Genomic DNA, 23,359 nt, shown 5'->3' on the forward strand with positions numbered 1-23,359 from the left:
TATTCTTTGCTTGTCATAAGTTTTTCACATCATGTACAAGATTGTGGCATTTGTTGCCACACTTCACATAAATTCTTATGACACAAAACTACCACGGTTCTAGTCAATATTTACAAGAATATTAATTGCTTTCAGGCTGGGGCACATAATTAGGCCTGTGAATTAGCTTTATGACCTGTTTCTCAATCTTGAACACTAAGGCACGCCCTTGTAATTAATTTACTGTTTCCTATAAATGAAGAAAATGATTGTTAGGAAGAGGATATTGGGGCTTATTAAAAAGCACAAGTCGTATATTAGTTGGTAGTACGAAGAGGATTATGGGGGCCCACGTTTTTGGACCTTTGTTTTGGATCTCAGTCCAAGGAATAACACCCCTGAGCTAGTGATGTCATTCAGTAATCGCTTAGGCTGTGTGTTTTGTTTAATATGCTCAATTAGTTGTTGTTCTGCCCTGAAGAACATGATGTTCATTCAGTGGCTAAGATTCTTTTGCAACCTTTTGTCAGTAATTATTCATACCATTTAGTTGGGAAGGTTCTATAATGCTGTGCAGTCTATTATAGTTTTGTTGTCCTTTACACTCCTCACAGACATATGGTAACTCTGATTGGCTGCTTGATTGCTAAAGGGTTAATCTGGTTTTCGGCATGTGATGATACAATCCTGAGACTTGCTGCCTACACTATGACACAATACACAAGTAATCCTATACACTCTTACTCTAAGATAACTGTCTGATCTGTGGAGGGACAAACTGTACCTATATATAACATTTTGGGACTGACCAAAGGACGGTAACAAGGGCCCTATGCAGTGTAGTAGGCTTTAACTACACACAAATGCCCATAGGTTAACTGGCTGATTGTATTTACCAACAAGTTAAATAAAAGTCAATTAGATCATGACTGGGTTTTGCGTGAGAAAAATAATAATTTTAATCCAACACATGGTGGGATGTCTTTTATTATTGATGTTTATAGCACCACCAAATTATGCTGTACAGAGAATATTTAACCATTCATATCAGTTCTTGACCTATTGGAATTTACAATCTAAATTCTTTACCTCACAAACACACACTGGGGTTCATTTTTTATCAGAAGCCCAATTGACCTACCAGTGTGTTTTCTGAGTGTGGGAAGAAACCAGAACACTCGGAGGAAGCCCACGTGGACACAAGGGGAACCCACAATACACAGATAGTGCCCTGGACGTAATGAAATTCATGTCCCCAGTGCTAAGCAGTAAGCTACCATAGTTCTTGTCAGTGTGGTTAAGAATGACTAAATTTCCCAAGCGTATTGCTCCATTCATGGCCAACTGTAGGCTTGAGCTCTTGTGTCCTACGATGAAGACCCTGTATCCCAAAATTCTTGACGAGCCCTCAATATCCGATATATGAGGCATTCTAAACATTAATTGAAACGTATAAGGGCAGCACAGTGGCTTAGTGGTTATCACTTCTGCTTTAAAGCACTGGGGTCATGAGTTCAATTCCCGACCATGGCCTTATCTGTGAGGAGTTTGTATGTTCTCCCCGTGTTTGCGTGGGTTTCCTCCCACACTCCTAAAACATACTAGTAGGTTAATTGACTGCTATCAAAATTGACCCTAGTCTGTCTGTCTGTATGTGTGTATGTTAGGGAATTTAGACTGTAAGCTCCAATGGGGCAGGGACTGATGTGAGTTCTCATAAAATGACTCTGGTACAGCGCTGTGGAATTAGTGGCGCTATGTAAATAAATGGTAATAATAATAATATAAGGGATCGTACAAAGTCCTGTGAGTATTTTGGTAAAGACAACAATGTTATTACCCAATAACTGCAGCGTATTCCACTGTACCATGCAATAATAAGAATTTTAAAACATTAAACATTAAACAATTTTTAAACAACATTCACTGAAATAAAACATATAGCGATCCCTGAATATATGAATTTACAATCTAAAGGCATTGGAGACGCCAGATGTAAAGTGACAAGAACTGATTAAGGAAATCTTCCTTCAATATTCCAATCATTTTATCAACTTCTTTTCCTTCATTTTTGAAAAGTGCAAAATAATAGAATTAGCGTAATATGTTCACAACAGGCATCATATAAAAGTGTTTGATAATATGGGTTGTGTATCTAAATGACCAACCTATATGTATACGCTTTGCGTGTTCTTTGTTCCAAAAACACCTCATTACACCATAAAATGACTCTGGTTCAATAACCGAAGTCGCGTCAATAGAAATAATTAGAGTGAGTCATATCTCCGCAGCAAGGACAACATTCTGTTTACTAAACTGCAAAGCACTTTTTTATTTGTGTGCATTGCGGGGTGAACGATGGTGCTCTCGATAATCAGGATGCCACAGAGCACAAGTGAAGGCTGTACCTGTAATCAATTTGCCATCAATTCCTTTTCAGTGTCAATGTTCATTTTTGTATAAGCAGCAAAGTGCAGGCCAAAGCTGCTAGCAAGGAGTGCCATTGCTTCAAAGGGATTTAACAGAGAATAAACCAGAGGGCCACATTATAGAGCATAGAACTAGTTAACAGCTTTGCACAGTGTCGAGTGAAATTAACATACTGCCCCCCCTCTTTTTTTTCTTAAATGATGTTTTCAGCCAATTAAGTTCCTTTTTCTCCATGCAGTTGGAGGCACTCTGTTCCCAGCCACCCTGGGACGGTGATGAGCTGGTTTTCTCGTCAGACCTCATTCATTATCTCCATTACCGCCAGGAGAATAGGTGGCAGTGCCATTGTTGGGAGCAGCCTGTGGGTTAGAGGTAGCATTTATCACACAGGCTGTTCACAGCCTTTGACAGTCCAGCACTGATGGGATAAGGCGAGTGTGAGTGTACTCTGCATACCCCAGGCAAATTACCCACTGATTCCCAATATACCGCGCTCAGTCCTTTTCCCTGGGTGGAGAACTATTAGTGGTTTTGATAACAGTGAGGAGGTCATTAGCAACATGGGCAGGCGGAGAGGAGGAGCAGAGAGGGGGGCAGACAAGGGAACAAGCCTGGGTGTAATTACATGGATTCAATAGAGAGGCTGCTGAGGAAGCCAAAAATTTGTCAGCACCCAGCAATCAGAAAAATGTCGTTTTGTTTTTTTTTATATAATTTTATCCTTAACCCATATTAACTCGGCATTATCATCTTTCCGTTTTAACATTTGCACAATATTAAAAGCCTGTGGTGTACATACAAACAGAATTAACCCTGTCATATGACTGTGCGCCACTACCTGCAGAACCTGACGGAGAGCGACGACTGCCAGTTCTTGTAGGCAAGGGCCCTCCTATATCATTAATCACAATTACATACTATTACGCTCAGCTCTGCATCACAAATTGCATCCTAGTGTCTCTTTCCTTTCTCCAAGCCCCAATATCTATGCATTTGGCACACAAACAATAAGCTGTTGGTTTAGTTTCTATCCGGCTATGCTTGGAGAGGAGGGCTGGGGAGGGGGGGACTCGTGTAACCCATTGCATCGCTGCTCTCCGAGCCCATCTTTGCTAATTCCTTCATAGAAGCGGAAAAAGTTTGCTTGGTGCTGAATGGATGATATTTATTGTTCGACTTGGGCTAATGTATTGGCAATGGAGCATTCCAGGCTGTGTAAACAGTGCAGTGCAAACAGGAGGGATGGGACTCCAGTGCCCTTTCACAGAACCATGTCATAGCCGCAGTAAGGAGACTGGCTGCCCCACTTTCTGAACTCTGATTTATTGCTTGTCTTTGTACTGCCTGTGTTTCTTTCCACGTAGGGCAATGAGCGAGCAGAATTGTGCAGAACAAGCAAAAGTACAATCATTTTTCATACAACTAAACAGTCCTCCAATCAGCTGAGAATAGGAACTTTTACTGTTCTTTGTCACCAGGGCCAGGAAATAAGGAAACTGAAAAATGAAACAAAGGTTACATTATTATTAATATTATATATAATTTTGCTCTTCAGCTAACATTGACTCTTTCTTCGCACAGGTCATTTTTGAGTATTTGGTTATCATTTGCTGGAAAAAAAAAAAGATTATTTGATAGACATAAAAAAGAAATGTGGTTTTATTCCAATACATTTATAATGTTTTCTGATTTTGTGTTCCAGCATCCATACCCATCAGAAGAACAGAAGAAACAGTTAGCACAAGATACAGGACTGACTATATTGCAAGTAAATAACTGGTGAGTTTGACCGTCTACATATGCTGCACTTGTGGGTTATAAATAATGTGCCTCATAGGGGATCAAGCTTTATGAGTAAACATATTCTGTCTCTCGTTCACAGTCCATAGATTCAAATACTTGTGTTATAAGAAAACCATGCAATAGAAGCCAATGTGTAAACACTAAATCCTGCCCTTGTCAAGTAAGTTCAAATAAGCCCCTACCCAATATTGAAATGGAGCAGCTTAAAACATCTCATTCTGCTGTCTGTATATAGTACATATTAGCATTCCCTGAGCTGATCCCTGCTATTCTTTAGCTGATAGGTCATTTGTATTAGTTTTAAGTGGCAAAAGCTATACCTTATGTATAACTCTGATTATCATATTTCCAATCATCTCAATTTTCCAACAAAACACCCTTGTTATTATCCCTTAACCTTCTTAAAAACTCTCTCGATAGAATATCCATTAACAGTTCTCGGGGTCTTTTTTTTTACTTACAGTAAATGCCTCATTACCCATAATCCTGTCTGGTTTTAACAATGGAAAATTCCTAAGTGAGGGATTTCAAGTTTGAAAAGCAAATGTTCAAAGCATTAACAAAAACCAGTGGATTTGTATTATTTTTAAGCTGGAAACTATATATTTTGTCCTATACAATCACTTTTTAATTCTCCGCATACACCTGTAATTAGTGCAGGTCATCTCCCTGCCAAGATAATTTAGAAGTGGTACATACGTGTATGGGGCTAGGCTAGGGGCTTTAGCAGGGTAGAGGTCTCAATTATTTAGCAGTTTGCCCATGTCACTAGGAGGAAATACCATATTGGAACATTCACTTTGAAAGTATAGTTGGGAATCCATAACAATAATACTGTTTTTAATATTTTTGTGGTAATTAGTTGTATAATTATATTTTCTATACAGATTCTTCAGTTTATTGTAAACCCTATGAAAACCCATATCAACCATACGTTGTGCAGAGAGGCAAATCTAGACTTTTGGTTGACTGGTCGAGGACAAAGGGTGTTACCAATTATTTTACCCTCGTAAAACATTTTGGATATAAATATTTGACAGTAAGGTGGTGCATAAGCGCTAGGGGGTTGCATTTGCCCTAAACTCTCCCCCCTGCCCTCTGGATCCACCGCTGGTGAGGTGTACTGTGGTGGACAACAGATGCAATTCTTCCAGTGCTCCAATAATGCGTTCAGAGGTTCTGTTTTTAATGAGGGAGGGAAAGCATAATGCTGCAGTCTGTGACATTTGATTAAAAGCTACTTGGTGTTGCCTTTTAACAAGCTGATTTATGCTGTCTACAGCAGGGGCTCTCAGCTTCCATATTTCAGTGAACCTCTGTGTTCATAATCATCTGGAAGCGCTTCATACTCCCACTTAGCCTTGACCAGCAATTTATGTATTAGAAAACATGCTACAAATATACTACTGCAATAGAAATGGATTTGGTAGCTGCAAAGGGCAGGATATTAGTGTGAGCGCTGATAGAATTTATCATAGTTTAATCCTTCTCTTGTCTTAGCCTCCCAAATCATATACTGTTATTTAATGGGTGTATGTAAAATACCCTTTCTGTCGGCCCTGTTAGAGTATTGTCAAATAAGACATTTATTATTTGCCGATAATAAATAGGAATAATCAAGCATGCACTTAGGCACTGGAATCTCCCAACCAATTAAACACACGGTATAGGTTCTGTATTAGATTATATTAATGTGGTGTTTTTGGTCTAATTGCCTTCTTCTGAGCCTAGACCTTCTCCAAGTGTTCTAAATTTTTGCAGTGGTACAGAAAGTCACGTGTGTTTATTGTAACCGGGAACCAGTCAATTAGCAGAACATCTAGTGCAAATCCGTTTCATTCTGGTTTTTGTCTATAGTCCATGTGACCGAGTTCCGAGCCTCTCTAGTCGGCCTCCTTTAGATATATGTTACAGGATTGCTCTTAGAGGTCTTCACAGGCGCACACAGGCTCTGAAGATTCTGAACAGGTCGCTGTGATTTGTGTTTTGTGGTTTCTTGTTCCATCTTGACAACACACGACCCGCTTTGATATTTCACAGCCAGCCTTAGAACGATACCTTTCTGTGTGGATTAGCCCTGACTGTAGGGCTGGATGAGAGAGACAGGAAGGTGGGGAGGGGGGGGGGGGGGGGGGAGCAGAGAAGCTGCAGGATTTTCAGACAACGATCAGAGCCGCAAAGAAATGATATTGGATTTACTTATCAAAATACAGGCCCCGGTTTTTATCACAGGCTTAATTTTGTTCCCGACATTCCGGGGTGATGTTCAGATTAATTGAAACGACAGTTCCCTTTCAGAATTCGGGGATAGTATTTGCACGGATTTCAGTACTAATACAAACTTAATTACATGGGACTCTATTTTATCATTCTAATTCCATGTAGCCGGCTCTATTTACAAATGAGAAGCCTTCGCCTTTTATTCACAGCTTCCCTTAATATATTTATCAAAGCAGGTTCATTTACAAAGTGCTCTATCTGTGCTGTGCAGGCAGGCAGACACCAACAAAGCCGTTAGCTTTATCAGCCTGAGCTCCTGATGAGCCACCCGCGGGTCAATTGATTTTCGTGGTTCTCTGATTCATTTTTCCCCCCCATTTTTTACGGATCACAATGAGAGACACGCTCAGAGAATTAGCTGGTTTGTCTGACTTATCAGTTGGGCGAATTTTTTTTTTTTTCCTCTGCTCTTTTTTTTTTTTTCAAAGCTACTTAAGTTGGCCACAGGAACTGCTGTTATCAGAGTTTAATGCACCCTATAGTGTGGATAGCATTTCAATTAAACCAGTAACCACAGCTTAGATGCTGCCGTTTCCATGCTGAGTGCAGTACAGAGAGTGATGCGCCTAGCTAGAGAGGCAGAAAATTGAGTTGCCTTGCTTCTGTCAACGTGATTAATGTAGAAATAAACTGCTAACCTAGAGAAGAGACTGATACACACAGTAATACATAGTACAAAGCCAAGCCAAGCTTTTCAGACAAGAGATCCATCTGTTTTTGGGACTTGGATATGTTATATTGGGAGGGGGGGTTATTGTAATTTTTTTTTTCTTTTGAAAATGTAAGGATCCAGAAATCTAATTTCCAATATAGCTAGATGACAAGAGCAACATTATGTGACTGGGATATGTATTTTTGCATCATTTTGGAATCTAGCACAAGCTCCTCACATATTACACAGGATTCTCATATGTAAGTTGTAGCTGTAATAGTAAAATCTCAGTACAGCGTAAATGCAGTGTAGAGATATTAAAATACAAATACATACCATTTAGCGTAAAATAAACTGCCTTAAGCTGGCTACATATGAGTGATTTTGGGGTCCAACTTAGGCACAAATGGCCCAAAATCTCTCAGAACTCCAAGTCATGTGATCTCTATCCAATCTGTGCACTCCATGTGTGGCCAAATAGGACAAAGATCCTGTATTTTGGCACTCCTCAAGTAACTGGGCTTTGTATGAGCAATGGTCAGCATAGCTTACAGCAGGCCTGTCCAACCTGCGGCCCTCCAGATGTTGTGAAACTACAAGTCCCAGCATGCCCTTCCAGCTATCAACTGGTTGTCTACCAGCAAAGCATGCTGGGGCTTATAGTTTCACAACACCTGGAGGGCCGCAGGTTGGACAGGCTTGGCTTACAGTCTGGGTGGACGCAGCATGAAGAAAGCTTTATACCAGCCCAACAGCTGAAAAGAGAAGGCTCACAATAAGTAATATGTATGCGTTTTATGGGCTACAGCCAGGGCAGGTTGGGCTGGGGGGGCTAAATTTTGCCAGCCCTCCCCTGGCTACAACGCAATAAAAAAACAAGGGCACACACTAGCGGCAGTCGGGGTAGGTAAAGTGTGGGTGCCATAAACCACCTTAACAACTCGTTCCATACCACCTTAGCTCAATTGTGACCTTGGTTTTATTGCAAAGGCATATGTTTAATATTTGGTTCATACCTGATTATATTCTGAACAGCGCATGCTCTGTAGGATATATGTACAGGTGTTGGAGAAAAATTAAATGAGGCACGCCATGTGTAGGGCATTGATTAAGTAAATAAAAAAGAATATAACACTGAACAGCGCTGCCGAAAAATCTACATCAGTAAGAAAGTCAAAATAAGTGATGGCTGAGATGTGGTCACCCACAAAACAGGACACTATTTTCTGGCTACACTATACAAACTGGGAACAATTTGTATTAATGTGAGAAACTTTGTCGGCTAAGTGACACGGTTTTAGCCGAAAGCTGAGCTGTGTGTTGGTGTGTGTATGTATATATATATTTTATATATATATATATATATATATATATATATATATATATATATATATATATAATATGATTGTGTGCAGTATAGGTAGATATACAAATATATAGTGTGGTTACAAACTATGGCAAAGTTTGTTTGTCTTTTTCACTCTTTCACCTTTCAAGGTAAACAAGAGATTTGAAACTCTCCCTGACTTTTAGTGATAAGATATCAGCCTCATTAGCAGGGAGCAAACTGAGGTTTTACTCTGGTTAAAGGTGACAGTTCCAGGAACTAAAACTGTGCAACAGATTGGCAGGTAATCATCACACAGAGATAATGAGTGATTAGAGGGCGGGAAAAGAGTGTGAAAGGGTTACAGGTTAGTGCAAACTCAGATAAAAATGTCTCACCCCCTTCTCCTTGCCAGCATATGTTGTTTTAGAGAGAGTGTTTGGAATAAGTTGCTGAAGGTTTGTAGAACAGCCATTTGGTTTTCATTTGGGGGGGAAATGCCATATCTTGGAGAATAAGCATTACCTTAAATACGGACTTATCATTTGCTGTAAAACATGTAGGACTGGGAAAATAGAGAACTTGCTCTGGCCCAGTTTACCTTCTTAGGCTGGGTACACACTACCGGAAAATACTAACAATGTGATATTTGTAGCAATTTTACCAGTCCCGATCACCATGCTGATTCCTGTGTACACAGTATATACGTTGTACACGATTTACCATCAGATCTGTGCTCTTCATCTGTCATAACCATCGGCTGAAAAGATCCTGATTCTACACACTCCATAGAGAGCTATGGGCACTGCCGGTGGTGAGTACATACACACTGCAGGATTGGAACGACATTGTTACATTATTAAACAACATTTTTAGTTGAGTTTAAAAATCTCTGCTTTGGAATGAGAATGGTTCATTGTTGCAGGGTACACACTAATGTCTTATCGGGCCAACCGGTCATTTATCGTCTGATTGGCCCATTAATCAGCTGAAAACACGGTAGTGTGTACCCAGCCTTAGACAGGGTCAGTCCCTAAGTCCAGAATATCATGTTGTTATAACTATACTCAGCTACTGTAATATTATATTCGTACATTTAACACTAATTGTATGCTGACTGCTGGGAGCCCATAAGCTACTATGCATCTATCTTATCTTTGTGAAGTCTGTTATCATTACATCAGGCCTCTATATTGAGGCTTGTCTTTACATTAGGAATACCTCCAAACAGTCCTGATTTCCGTGGGACAGTATAGGTTTGAGGAAGGTAAAAGTGGTGGAGTCTACGGAAAAGGGGCCTTACTGGAACCGGCCACCATGGATTTAACAGACATGATTTGTGTGGATCAGGGGAGTAACCTAATTTGTCCCTATTTTCCATTTTGGCATGAGGAGTATTGAGCTTTAGGTGAGGCCATCCAGTCACATGGTATCTGGAATTAGTCAGGTGACTAATTTTGAATGGTCTGTGGGAATATAATAAAAACAGTATTACAGAGATAACGGAGATCCCACCGGGTCCCCTCTCTTCTACTACCCATCGATATGCCTATACTGAATAGTCTTTAGTGCTGAAATCCGATTTTTAAATAAGTGTATGATTTGATACACTTTTTTGATATGAGGTTAAACAATCAGTTTACTATTTGCAGACTATAAGAGCTGCCATAGGGAAACCGTAAATGCGGAGACTTTTGATAAGACTTAGGGGGTAATGAAAAAATGTTCAAGGACCACCGATCTAGAGAATATGTTCGACTAATAACTGTAACTGATACTTTATAATACTCGTGCTTTGCCCGGCTTTCTGTTTGGTATAAAACATATACATTAGCTAATGCAATGCTTCCATTCATTACATTCAAGATATGCTCATCTTAGACCTCAGCTTGCATCTAACTCTAAATGAGACCCCTTATGTAAAATTACTCCCATGTTAAATATTTGTATTACCCTATTGAGTGGCGGTATGGAAAATGTAATTAAATGGAATTTGATGACTTTACAATTAAAGCCGTTGAAGAAGTGGTGGTATAGTGGTATAGCATCAGGGCAGGCCGGTCTCCTCTCTTCTCTTGGCCCCCACACCCCTGGTCCCTTTGTGGGCTACCCTGGGCTGGATCACTAGGCTATCTGCATTATTTCCCTTTGAAATGTTCCTGATAGGCTGCTGAGCTGAGTCTAGTCCCCCTGGCTAAAATTTGCCATCCAGCCACTGTATGGCATACCACCATTTATCAGCCCACTTCGACCACTGACTTTAATACACTGTTTACTTCCCTTGTTTTATTCTTCCATGTTAAAGCCCTCTATAAGTATACGTAACCACAACCTACAATTTTGAATGTACTTACTGTATCATCTCCCATGTAGCTCCATGTATTTAATTCCAATAATAAAGAATACTAGTTCTTATTAGCGGTGCTCAGAGTTTGCAGGTGACTCCCCACTAGCACGGTTCATAAATGTCTTCCAACCAATCAGATAACGTCATAGCGTCAAGAGTAGTGACATTGGTGCAGCTCAATGTGTAACAAACGTAACTCCTTCCTCACCTAAATATAATTAAGAGCCACTTGAAGCAACTGTGAATTTATTGTGACTCTCTAGGCCTAACTTTCAAGATTGCAGATTTTAGAAATGATTAAAGCAGATTTATTTTTATAGAGCTGTGTATTAATGAGTCCCACCAAGGGGGTATCATAAAGAAACTGTTTAAAGACATCGACACACATACTGAGCCAACTTGACATCAGGAGAAACACTACTAGGTTCCTTAACAACCCATTGTCTCTCATGAGCGTTTCACAATGTTAAACTGATAATATGGCATTTCTTAGTGGATCAGATGCCCAACGTCACGCTGTTTATTGAAACAATGTACGATATGGACTATATGCCTGAAGGGATATGTAGTCCTAGGTTGCTGCTTGGGGAAAGACCATAGCACTTGTGTGAAGACCATTTAAGAGTAGGAATCGGAGGCTGCAGGGCTCCTATAAGGCTGCTTGAGAACATTCCTCTACACTCCAATGTGAAGGACATTACTGCCCTGAGATGGTGTTTGTGCATCCTCCATTGGGGAGAAACCAATATCTGCCCAGAGAACCCAGCTCTGCAACAATATCATACTCGGGCTCCGTGAAATACCTACGAAAATACATCTTTTTTTATCAGAAGATGAAATACAGAATGTATACAGGGAGGGGAGGTTAGAACCAGATGATTCTCTGTTTTACGAATAAGCAACTTAATGCATCTTGGCACCCAGAGCCTGCCTCAGAATGCCTCGGGCTCTCTGTGAGCAGAATAGCAATTTTATTACTTTGTCATTAAACCAATTTCACAGCAGTATTGTTTGTTAATGAGCAGCGGCAAACGAGCGGAGATGTCACACACTGCAATAGCAGCGAGATTTGTGTCCCAGGCTCGGAGCAGAAAAAATGGAAAAGGCCATAGCAATAAAAGTGGGAGAGAGAGAGGGGAAAATACAGTTTGAGGTGGAAGGCGAAGTGTATAGGAAGCGGCGGATCTTGTGTTTATGAGGTAACTGTTCCTGTAAGGAATAAAGGTCTGTAAGGCAAGCAGTTAAAACGAGGCCCATAAAATTAAAACCAAATTAAAGTACAGCGCAGGATTACTCAGCCTAGTTATGAGTGGAAAAAAAAATCTAACCCTTTCATTGCCTCTGATGCTAATACAGTACCCGGTAACAAATGGTTAACACTGGCATTTCATTAACACCATATTTGACCTTTTAGGTTACTAAAATGTTATAGTTATTTTATATTTCATTGCTAATCCCTGCTCCTTTTGAGTCATTGTAGGCTGGATTTTAGTATGTTCCTTTTACTGTTTAATGCACCTTCAGGGCCACCCAGAAACATAAGTCCCACTGCTAGAACTGGAGACAGGTGTGTCCATGCTCATTGTGCTGGTCAGTGCGCATGTTTGTCAGAGCTGCCCACACTGTTCTTAAGCCTCTGAATAGGCTGATCTCTCTGCAGCGGACACATTTTCTTTCATTGAGGGTTAAGACCCTGCAGAGAAACCACAGCCCAGGGGACCTGGCACCACTGTCCAGCTGGCACGGAGCCAGACTAATCGATTCACTTGAACACTTCCACCTTTATTTAATGGGCTTTTTGTATCTGCCCCTTACCATTGAGGCAGGACATTAAGAAGTGCTGACCTCCGTGCTGCTCCTTAACCCTTTACAACACATTGTATTTACAGGTTATCCCTATTCATCCTGGGGTTTAGATAATGGTTCAATTAGTGGAATCGTTTTGCCTACGCAAAAGTAAATAAATGCCATATAGCTGCTCTGTTTTATATTTGTATAACTATTCAAAGTAACTTTGTGTTCGCTCGTTATGCCAGGTCTTGCTGTACATTTTATTTATAGGCTTAATACAGTGAGTGCAATGATCCCATCACAGACTGGCATTTACATTTTGCTCTCGTGTACTAAACCGGGCCACACATGTTAAGATCTGGTTGTTTGATGTTATCACCGAACAACTAGATCTGCGTTCATTCTGTCCACACATATGCAGTCATGTTGTACAATCGGGTTCCATGGAGCTCACTGTACAGAAATGACCGCACACGCACATTGTGGTCATAGACTATAAGATATTAATCGTTCTTGGTTATCGTCTGCAAGTTCAGGCCAATTTTGATCTAAATGGGACAAGTTGAGATAATCACTGTGTGTCTGGTCACCATACGACACATGGTCAGCCTCCACTCTACTCTGATGCTTATATTCATCTGGTATTTCTCTGGACAGGGCGTTTGTGCATGAGAAAAGATAAACTGATAAATTAGCCACATTAAACAATGCATAGTTGGGGACAGAACTAATCTGACATAGATTATGTTGTGATAGGCTTGAAATCCAGATCTGAACCCCTGTCCTCTTTCCAAAATGTCCCACAAGGAACTAAATCAATGATGACCTCTGGGATATTGCTGTCCATTAGTTGGGACCACTTAAAGAACAAATGGTTGTGTGAACTCTGGGTGTTAGGATTTCTGATTAGTAATAGATATTTTAGTCGGGAGAATGGAAGACGATCTTGTCTACAACATCTGTATCTGAACAAGAAGCCTAAGCACGGAATATTTCCTGGTTGGCAACATAGAGTAAACAGTTACTGAATGAGGTAAAATAAATAAATAAGTAAAATATAGGGAAACGAATAGAGAAAAATAATGCTACTGTAGTAATCAAAGCCTTTTTAAGCTCTCAATAAGGGTAATTCTAAAGCACAAAACAGCTTATTCTTCATGCTGCTATATGCTGATATGCTCGCCAGCATTACGGTACCTTTAGGTGCATTTGGAGAGAGAGCTGAGTGCACCTTAGGGGAATACACAGTTAGGTACCTAAAGATGCTTTCTGGAGATGCTGTCCTTAGAAATAGGTCTTATTGATTCCAGGCAATGAGAGCTAGCTCCTCTATAATTACATACTAGCAATACACCATGCTCCCAGGGAAAATTACTGTTTGCTATATAAGATCGGCAAAGCAATTGTGGATGTAACAGTGATAAATAGCAAGATAGCCTCCATCACTGGAGCTGCCTGCACTATATGTCCTGGAGAAGTGATGAGACTGGTTCCAGTATCATGGTCACTCCAGGCCTTCATTATATTCAGTGTTTCCTCATTGTATGCCGTAACCATGTTAGCACATCAAACAGCAAGAATGGGACATCATGCATCATGTACATTGATGTAGAAGGAATATATGTAGAAGAAATATCTATTTTGTTATATTTTGTAGCACACTGATATGTAATTGTACCTATCTGTGTAATTATGAAAACACTTGTGAAAAATAGTGGCTATAATTAATGAAGTGGAAAAACCTCTGCTGGGCTGTGTAATATTATCTTTACCTATGTGCACTGTCATATCTGCTCACAAAAGGACATGAATTTTGCACCAGCTCAGAGACGGCCAAGATTGGGTCTGCTCCTATACTTTTAATATGACCCATATCTAGGTTCACATATCCTCAATCTCACTATTAACTTAAGCCATTAATGGGGCCAAGCCAAGGAGAATAACGGATAAGTTTACTTTAATTAAAGGGGTGGAACTAAAGTAGGAGAAGGTTGGCCTTCATGTGGTGTTTACACTTTTGCACAATGCAGCTCTTGAGATTTTTCCGCGTCTTCGTACACCAAGGCACTTCTAGCCTGCACCGGCATTTCAAGAGTGGAGAGTAGGCACGCACATTGGAGTTCGCTGTGGAGATTGGCAATGGTCAGGTCATGGTCATTCCTGGGACTTATTGCAAGCTGCAAATAACTTTGGTGTGCCTAGATGGTCCATTCTTTCCAGTCTTAATGTCTCTGAAAAATAAAAGTTTATCTAGGTTTGTAAGAAGGTTGACAAATGTGAAGAGACCTGTTGGACAACAATGTAAATGTCACAACAAAGTCTAACTTCCTACCACTTTAGAACCTCCCCTTTCATATTTAGCTTTTCCATTATCTCCTGACATACAGCTCGGTTTAGCCTCAATTATGGCTAAACTTAAACACGAGAGGAACATTGGGACCGTCATCATTACACGTGTCACTTTTACACATTTGAAGGTACCTAGCAAGGAACCTTCTCACTCTGCCTGAATTCTCCCATCAGCCAGTGCAAACTCCTGCTCCTCCACAAACTCCACCACCGTGCTTTGCAAACCAATACACTTTAGTGGAAATCTAAGCACAAATCGAGGTGTGTTACATCACCAAAGCATTTTGCCCTTCGAAAATAAGCCATGGTGTGTCCAGTTACTGTACAAGTTTGTGCTTGAACACGGACACTGGAAAAATGAGCGATGCATGGATATTAATTTTTGTGTGCAACATGACCGTACACAAATACATACTTTCTTTCCTAGCTGTGCTCATTTTAATAGATAGCCTTTTTTTGTAATCAATGAGGTTACAGTGTTTTGCAAACATTTCTCCAGGTCTCCCCACCAATGCATTCATTATAAAGACACGTTGAGGTGTAGGCAGGAGAGGCAGCTGCCTTGAGCTCCAATAGGTTTGTTGGCACAAGTTCAGCACTGATTACAATAATGTTTGACTCCTGTATTGAAGTATCTTTAAATGAAAGGTGTCATCAATGTGAATTCTGCACCTGATCATCATCATCATCATCATCATCAACAACAACATGGAAAACTAAGTTTTCTGTGACTTCTTCAATGCATTGAAGGTCAGCCGAACAAGCAGAGATTTAAAATATAAGACTCATAACAGTCCTACGTTGTGACCATGTAATCAGTCCATGTTTTCGTGTGGAGGTCCACAGACATGGGCACAGTCTGACACCTCTGCTTAGGGTGATGAAACACCATATATATGTTGGGTATGGGAACAATGCTGTGTCTGCTGTAGTTGTCATTTGCTGTAGAAAAGTGTTCTTTAATGGCTGCTAAGCATACAAGCAGAGCGAGGGCCACCCCACATCTTGCCTTTGGTACACACATTGCTTTGTGTATCCTGTCTAGCTCAGATTGTGTGTGTGCCATACAGTAAGCAGCAACAGTAACCTATATAAAGTGTATATATACCTTCACCGATTGCGTTAGTGGGTTAACCCTAGCCAAAGACAAGCAATGAGGAAAGCTCTAGGGTAGTGGCTCCGTAGAGGGACTCAGAAAGAAGTGATAGTCTTTGGAACTGTCCAAGGAAGAAGCAGTAAGAGGTGATCCTGGGAAATCCTAGGAAACAGAGATAAAGACTTCGGCTTACCTGGAGCGTGTTCAGAATGTTAAAAGGATGATTAATTTAAAAAATAAAAAATGTAAATAAAAAAGCAATGAAGAATACAGGAGGCCTTAGTACAGCTGGAGCTAGGACTTGGTTGAAGGCAGGCTGTCCAGGTAAAGCTAGCAGTGACCTGGCTGTAGTTTGCACACTCCCATGTGCACTGACATACTGAACACACAGGTGTGTTTATGCTCCAGGCATACTGGCCACAGTCCATTCCATTTAGTGGAGCTGAATTAAACAGCGAGTAATATGTTGAACAGAGAGATAGGGAGAGTGCACAAGGGGGAAAACAGGAGCATCAAAGGATATGCCTGCAAGCTTTGTTAAGGCCAAGAAAAATCCTGTTTCAGTTGTCAGAGCTTGTTGATGTTGTAAAGAACGTTGCATGTTTCCCTACCTTTCTCTTCCCTTCTCTCTGCAATATGTCTTTCTGCCTTAGGACAGAAAGTAAAACAGAACGGATGAACAGAGTTCCACTCCATAAATCAGCCGTTCCTCTATACCAGATCAAAGCGCTGACATGCTCCCTTCCAGCCTACTTGTCCACTTCAGCTACATGATGGACAGGTAACATCTGGCCCAGAGATCTCTCCCAGAGACCTAGAAAATATCTTCCTCAGAGCTAATCAGGGCTAGAAAGGCTGAGGACCTGCACACTCACCTTCATCTCTTCAAACCTTGCACTCTGTAATTGCTCCGTTTCCGTGGGCATTTTTCATTTTGTTGCTCTGTGTCCGTTGAAAGAAACTCGCTTTCATTTGGCTCACACAGATTTCCCTTTACATGGTCTCCAGGACTATTTCTGATTTCGGAAAACAAAAAAAAGATTATATAATTTATCCAGGGCATTATAACATTATAAACTATGATTTTGTACAAATATGAGATGAGATGGATGGATCCATGTTTTCACATCATCTTTATAGATCAATAATGGTAACACAGTGTATCATTTTCATCTTATGTTTGCATGGTGAATATGAAAAGTCATGCTGGCTTGGCAGTCTCTGTCTAAATGATTTCTTCATAGTACAAGTCACAGTATGAATACAATGACACTTACTGCAAATAGAGTTCCCGTCAGTGCTTGTTTTAGCGCCTATCCAGCAAAGCAGTGTTGAAGAGGGCCAGTTGTATGCAAATTAGGTTGATATGCAAAGTCTGGAGAGTGATGGGGCCTGAACCTGCTATCTCTTTCTCAGCGGGCACACATCTTATGCAAAACCCACAGTAAATGCAAGCACCAGAGCCATCTGCCTTCCTGATGCCACCTGGGCAGTGGCACCCAGGAGAATTCATATAAACCAAATTGAAGTTGTAATAATCCAGGTGCATATATTACTCACCCAATATGCCAGTTGCCTTTAGATAAAGCAATGTTAGCATAGCGCTTGATGGCCATTAAGACACAAACTGTTCCTTTCCAGCATCTATCACACACACATCATTATAATAATAAGTAGCTTACAGACGCGAAGGGTATTTGCACCTTGTCCCAGGTACTTCTTACTATTGTGTTTGATAATGGTCACCTATCAATATTGTTGTTAAAGACATCATTATACTTGGGAATGTGGCTGGACCCCAATGCATTTTATGCAAGGGTTAACTAATCCCGGTCCTGAACAAGCAGTGATGTGTATTAAAGAAGAGATTAAAGCAAGTGCATGCTTTGTACATCAACTGTCATTTTAGAAGTAGTAATAGAGGTATTTAAAAAACTAAAGCAAGACACACTTTGGCAGAATTTTGAATACAAATTCATATAAAACAAAAGTTTCTGCACACAGCTTCCCACATACACAAGACATTAAATGCATCATTATATTTAGGATATTTGTGGTACCCAATAGTGGAGCACCTAGTTTCATTTGGAATGAAACGGGGGCAAGGTGGCTTTAAGTCCAAAATAGAGACAGTTGGGAGGATGAGCTAATTAGTGAGATTAGAAAATAGTTTATGAAGCTCAACATCTTGAAGATGATGCTATTTGGAAGGAAAACCTGTCACTGTTGATGCAATGGGAGAAAAAGCCCTCACGTCACAATCTGACTTATTTAGTAAGTTGATTTATGTAAAGAATATTTTCCTGTTTTTAAAAAAAAGATCAGGTTATAGCCACTTTGCATCCTTGAAGAAGGGTTTTTAACCAGTTATGGTCTGAGCCTTAATTAGATCCATTAAATGTAGGGGTCAGTTTCAGGTCCCGCTGATCAGTTCAGTCCTGAATTAATAATACAATTTACTGCTCGCCACAAGTCAGTCATTTTAATGTATGAATGTGAGGAAATCATGTACTTGTGCAAAATAATATTAAAATACGAATAATAATTAGTTTGCGCAGTCGGTAAAACACAACAATGTAACTATCATTGGGGCCCACTTTTTGGGTCGTAACCCATAGGTTAAAAGCCCTGGTCTGTTACCATGATTGTAGAATCACTCTGCTTCACTTTGCTCTGGTGCCAAAGTTGAAATGAAAGTTGAAATGAAAGCCTGAGGCGACTGAAGTGATTCAAAGCAGGAGAGGCCTGTTTCTCTCCAATGAGATCCACGATTGAGACAGTGTTATATCACCTGGTTGTGTCATCCATACAGCTTTCACCATACAGTACTGGTTGGGCATTGTAGCCATTTATATTCTAGTTGACCAAGTGACATTGCACAATTATTTGACGTTAGGCCTATTGAAGAATCATGCGACACAAATCGGCTCATCGCCCTGATTTTCGGATAAATGTTTATTTTTCAATAACCTATATGACAATAAGGATTACATTCTGTAAAATGTGCTGCCTAAACCCAAGAGACATTGAGACAAATCTGACATACATAACATCTATATGAGAGCCCATTAACAAGGAACAACGACTACAACACACAAAATATTAAATATTCCTTGGTGTACAGTAGGTTTAGTCTTCCTTGTAAACAAGACCCAGCCATGAAGGGGAGTCCAGGCTGCACGCCATGGTAACAGGAGAGTTTCGTGATAGTTTGTGTGTTGGCCCCTTCTTAGTGCACACATGGTATAGGGCAATCAGTGGAGAGCTCCCAGTTTACTAAACATTTCTGTGCAGTATCCAAAGAAATGACCCTTGTTTGAACCTTCAACCCTCCATTTAATGACTTGTTTGAAGACAGGCTTGAGTACCGAGCTGGAGGTGTGCTGGGGGTGGGGATCCCTAATGGTTTGCAGGCCTCAGAGGGTCTTTGTTGGTGGATAAAGGGAAGCTTGCTACATATCTACATTTTTGATGGTGCCGATATTAACTACTTCTGCCCACATTATGGTCTCTGCATTGGCTCTGCAGATGTTTTGCCAACTCTTCATCCGTCGATGTCTGTGTGGAAAGAGAAAAAGGTAATTGAGGTGAACATTTCATACAAATAAAACAAATTACTGACTTAAGTCTTGTGTGTTTAATGATCATAATAAACACATCTGACAAGATCCAAGCTCAGCCTGTTTCGTCATAGAACGCCCCCAATGTCCATACTTTTAGGTGTCCGTTCTGTCCCGCGATCGTTCTGTCCCACAGTGAGGGAGAGCTGAGCGATCGGGTAGAGGGTTATAATTTGTTGCTGTCAGTCAGATACAGTAAACTATGTGTGCCCTTGAAGAGCAGCCATGTTTTTAATTTGTAGGAGGTGTGGCCATGGTCTAAGGGGGTCTGCTTTATACTAGTACCTTTTATTTGTTTAACTGGAACCACAGAGGATTAATGGCAACAATTACCAGTTAAGGTAACATGAAAAATTGCAGGCACTCATTCTGGGATTACCATCTAAATTAAATCCAGCCTTAACGGCCCAGTGACTTATGGCTCTGCATGTCCTTGTCAAATAGGGGACCATTACTACCTACTTTTAGGGAGGGGGTGGAGGGAAAGTCCCCCATGCGCTTAATGCCAAACACATGTTGGAATAAAGGATACACACCCTGCTCCCCTCACACCCGTCTTGGTAAACAGAAATGGTGCATACCAGCCCCTTGGGGCCAGCTTTATGCTCTGCCCTGGGCGCCTTTAACCCTTCACTGTCTAACAGCTGATAAATCTGTCATGCTTTCCCCCCACACATTCCTAATAGACCCCTTTGTTTAGCACTGGAGCCTCAGACCCCTCATTCAGCTTCACTCACTGATTGGATAACCAACAGTTTCTATGCTGCGTTTCTTCACCTTGGATGATGTTTATGATCTATCCTGACCGTGTGGCTATGGTCCTAGGTACTCGCTGAAACGTCTCCAGTTACTGCTTGTCGCCTGTGTGTTTTATTCACAATATAGTCTCTCTGGCAAACAATTAAAGAACGACGGTTAAGAAGTTTTTATGCACTAGATTAACTTCTACTGGCTGAAGGATTCATTCTGTGGATCGGTTCTAAATACATTTAGTTGGTAAGACAATAGTTCCCCTGGCTTCATATTCCTACGTCTGCTTATCTTACATCTAATTACATTTGGTCTTGTAAGGCCTTTTAATGATGCACTATGCAGTACACAAGTGATATTTAATATATGTATATACATTCTTCTGTCCTCATACACACTGCTTAGTGTTGTCATCACTTAATATTAATTAGGAAATCGTTTGGATTCTAAGAAATAATGTACTGTAGATTATAATAAGTCACGCGGCGTCACAGGCCCTCTACTATATTTATATGATTAGGGAAGCTCATGATGACTTCTAGAGTCCCTATAACATATATCATCCACATCTGACTATGTACCAACGTTCAGTTCAGAAAATACTGATGGATGCAACCAGAGAATCACAGCAACAATATTTTTGAATCCGATAATTTAATTAAACAAGTAACATAAGCATTTTATTATCGACCCATTAGTAATAATTACATTATACTGCAATCATTGTATATTGTGTATGCAAATATTTTTATATTATTTCATTTAGGTCCAAAAATGGTCCTAGAACCACAATTATTCTTACTTGAACACAACTGGGTAATTCCCAAGTTACACTGGTGTTTAAACCATTGCCCTAGTAATGAGAACACTGGAAACCTGTGCCACACCAAACAAGCCCCGTCTTGGTCATACATCAGTATACTAATATTCAATGGCAGCAAAATGTGCCAAGGTTATAAAACATTGTGTAGCTCAGGGCTACCGATCAACACCAGAAGTCAACCCAAGTTGGCACTGACCTCTGCATGACCCCTAGCTTTAAAAGTTTGGGTCAGCAGGAGGTGGTGGGTATTGGGCAGTAGGGGAGGGGGTCTTACTCCTGGAGCTCTACAGTCTCTGTAAGACTGGCAATAAAACATCAGACAGTTTAATGGATGTCTCTGCTGACCCTGCTGAAGCTATGTGAAAACAAAAAGCCTACCTCATTTAGGGCGGACTGGGTGGGGAGAGGATCAGAAAGCATTGGACTTCTAGGACTGCATACTGGAAACCACAAACACGTTTGTTGTGACTTCAGATACATTATTGTAGAACAACACTTTGGAATTTAAATTCGTTACTGAGTTTTTGTTATTGCAGGAGTGACTTAGTTTGATGATGAGTATAGCAGGGAGTCTAGTAATTATACTCCCTCCATAATCCTATTCTCTTCCACATTGCGTTATATTGTGTACATTGGTGTGGTGATTTGTGAAGAACTTCTACAGACATTCATCCTTTCCTATTAGCAATTAAGAGACCAGCATCCTTTAAAGTCATATTTCTCTCTATGATGTCATCGGTTTCCCAATAATCTTTTTTTAATATAAACATGTAAACTATAGTTTTAAGACATGTCAGAATTTGATTTTCTTATTTGTTAATATTGAAATCTTCATCAGCGAAGTGATATTAAAGTCTGTGCTTACATAAACTATGAAAAGAATGACACAAGACATTGTAGGTTTCAAGTATGAAGAATCTTAAATATTTTGTATCAGTTACAGGCTGAACCGAGAACCCACATGGATCATTTTAGTTGCCAAGGGGAGTTTTTGTCTGCAAGTTTGTAGAATATATTGACAAATGCATATTTCATTAAGAGAAGCTTGAGTAACGTTTTGCTGTGAAGCTTATGGTACCTTGTGCAGAATAACAAGGATCCCCCTTCCCTGTCTTGCAGGTTCATTAATGCCAGAAGACGGATAGTCCAGCCCATGATCGACCAGTCTAATCGAGCAGGTAAGGTGCCAAGCTCCTATCTCCCTGGCCACATTGAATGAGTTAATCTTCTGTCAGAACCTTCCAGCAGTCAAAGGTTTATGGAACAGAGAGGGTTCAATGGGCAGTAAATAAAATGCCACAGCAAGACATTCTGTGAGACAGTAGGGACAAGAAGAGGGGGCAATCTTACCCCCTTTAAGTCTCAGCATCCCACCATAGGGAGCAACTAATTGGTGCTAATTGGAGATTTCCAGCATGCTCTCAATACAATTACGTCCCCTCCTCCCTACAAACTGCTAATTGGCACAAAGTACTGGGCCACTAAGAGTCAATTTAACTGTTCAGTTGCTGGAGCAGGTGTTTTCACCAAGGAAGGGTTAAATTACTCACTGCTTCTGCCCAGTGCCATCTAACAGCTTTTGGCAGTATAAGGAAGTCTTTCCCATATGCAGCCTATTGTGTGCATTCATTCCCTGCCTATTCACACACAACTGGCTGGGACTGCATTATACCACAGGCTTTTTTAGGTGTAGAGTGAGAATGTGTGTGGGGCAATTGTGAGGGCGGGGGGACTAAAGGTCTTTTGGAAGCAATTCCCACATTATAAATTGCACCAAACTCATTTAATGGCTGGAGCTGCAATGAAGCCTATAATGAGTATGTATACATTATTTATTGTTATTATTGTCCTATCTATAAAGTATCATTTCTTTAACATTTTAAATTGTTGTTAAAAGTTTTAATGCTGACAACAAGCTACATAATTTCTGATATGATAAATCTTTAACTTTTTTGATTACTAATGCACCCTCCTTATCACAAAATACACATTGAACAATATTAGTATGGAATTGTCAAAGGTGCAAGTCTGCACTACATCCATAACCACCAATCAGGTACTTGCTTTCATTGTCCAACCTGCATTTGACAGACAATTGCCGATTGGTTTGTA

At 40.4% G+C, this 23,359-nt stretch overlaps 1 protein-coding gene across 8 annotated transcripts in view; it reads left to right on the plus strand.

Annotated features, from left to right (window-relative positions):
• Positions 1-23,359, plus strand: part of MEIS2 (Meis homeobox 2) — a 116,826-nt gene that overhangs the window by 82,093 nt on the left and 11,374 nt on the right. For all 8 annotated transcript variants that reach the window (XM_075192143.1, XM_075192144.1, XM_075192139.1 and 5 more), the window contains exons 9-10: positions 4,112-4,188; positions 22,367-22,425. In XM_075192143.1, the coding sequence (XP_075048244.1) occupies positions 4,112-4,188; positions 22,367-22,425 (136 nt within the window). The remainder of the gene's footprint in view (positions 1-4,111; positions 4,189-22,366; positions 22,426-23,359) is intronic.

This window comes from Mixophyes fleayi, chromosome 12, assembly GCF_038048845.1.
Source record: "Mixophyes fleayi isolate aMixFle1 chromosome 12, aMixFle1.hap1, whole genome shotgun sequence".
Lineage (NCBI taxonomy): Eukaryota > Metazoa > Chordata > Amphibia > Anura > Limnodynastidae > Mixophyes > Mixophyes fleayi.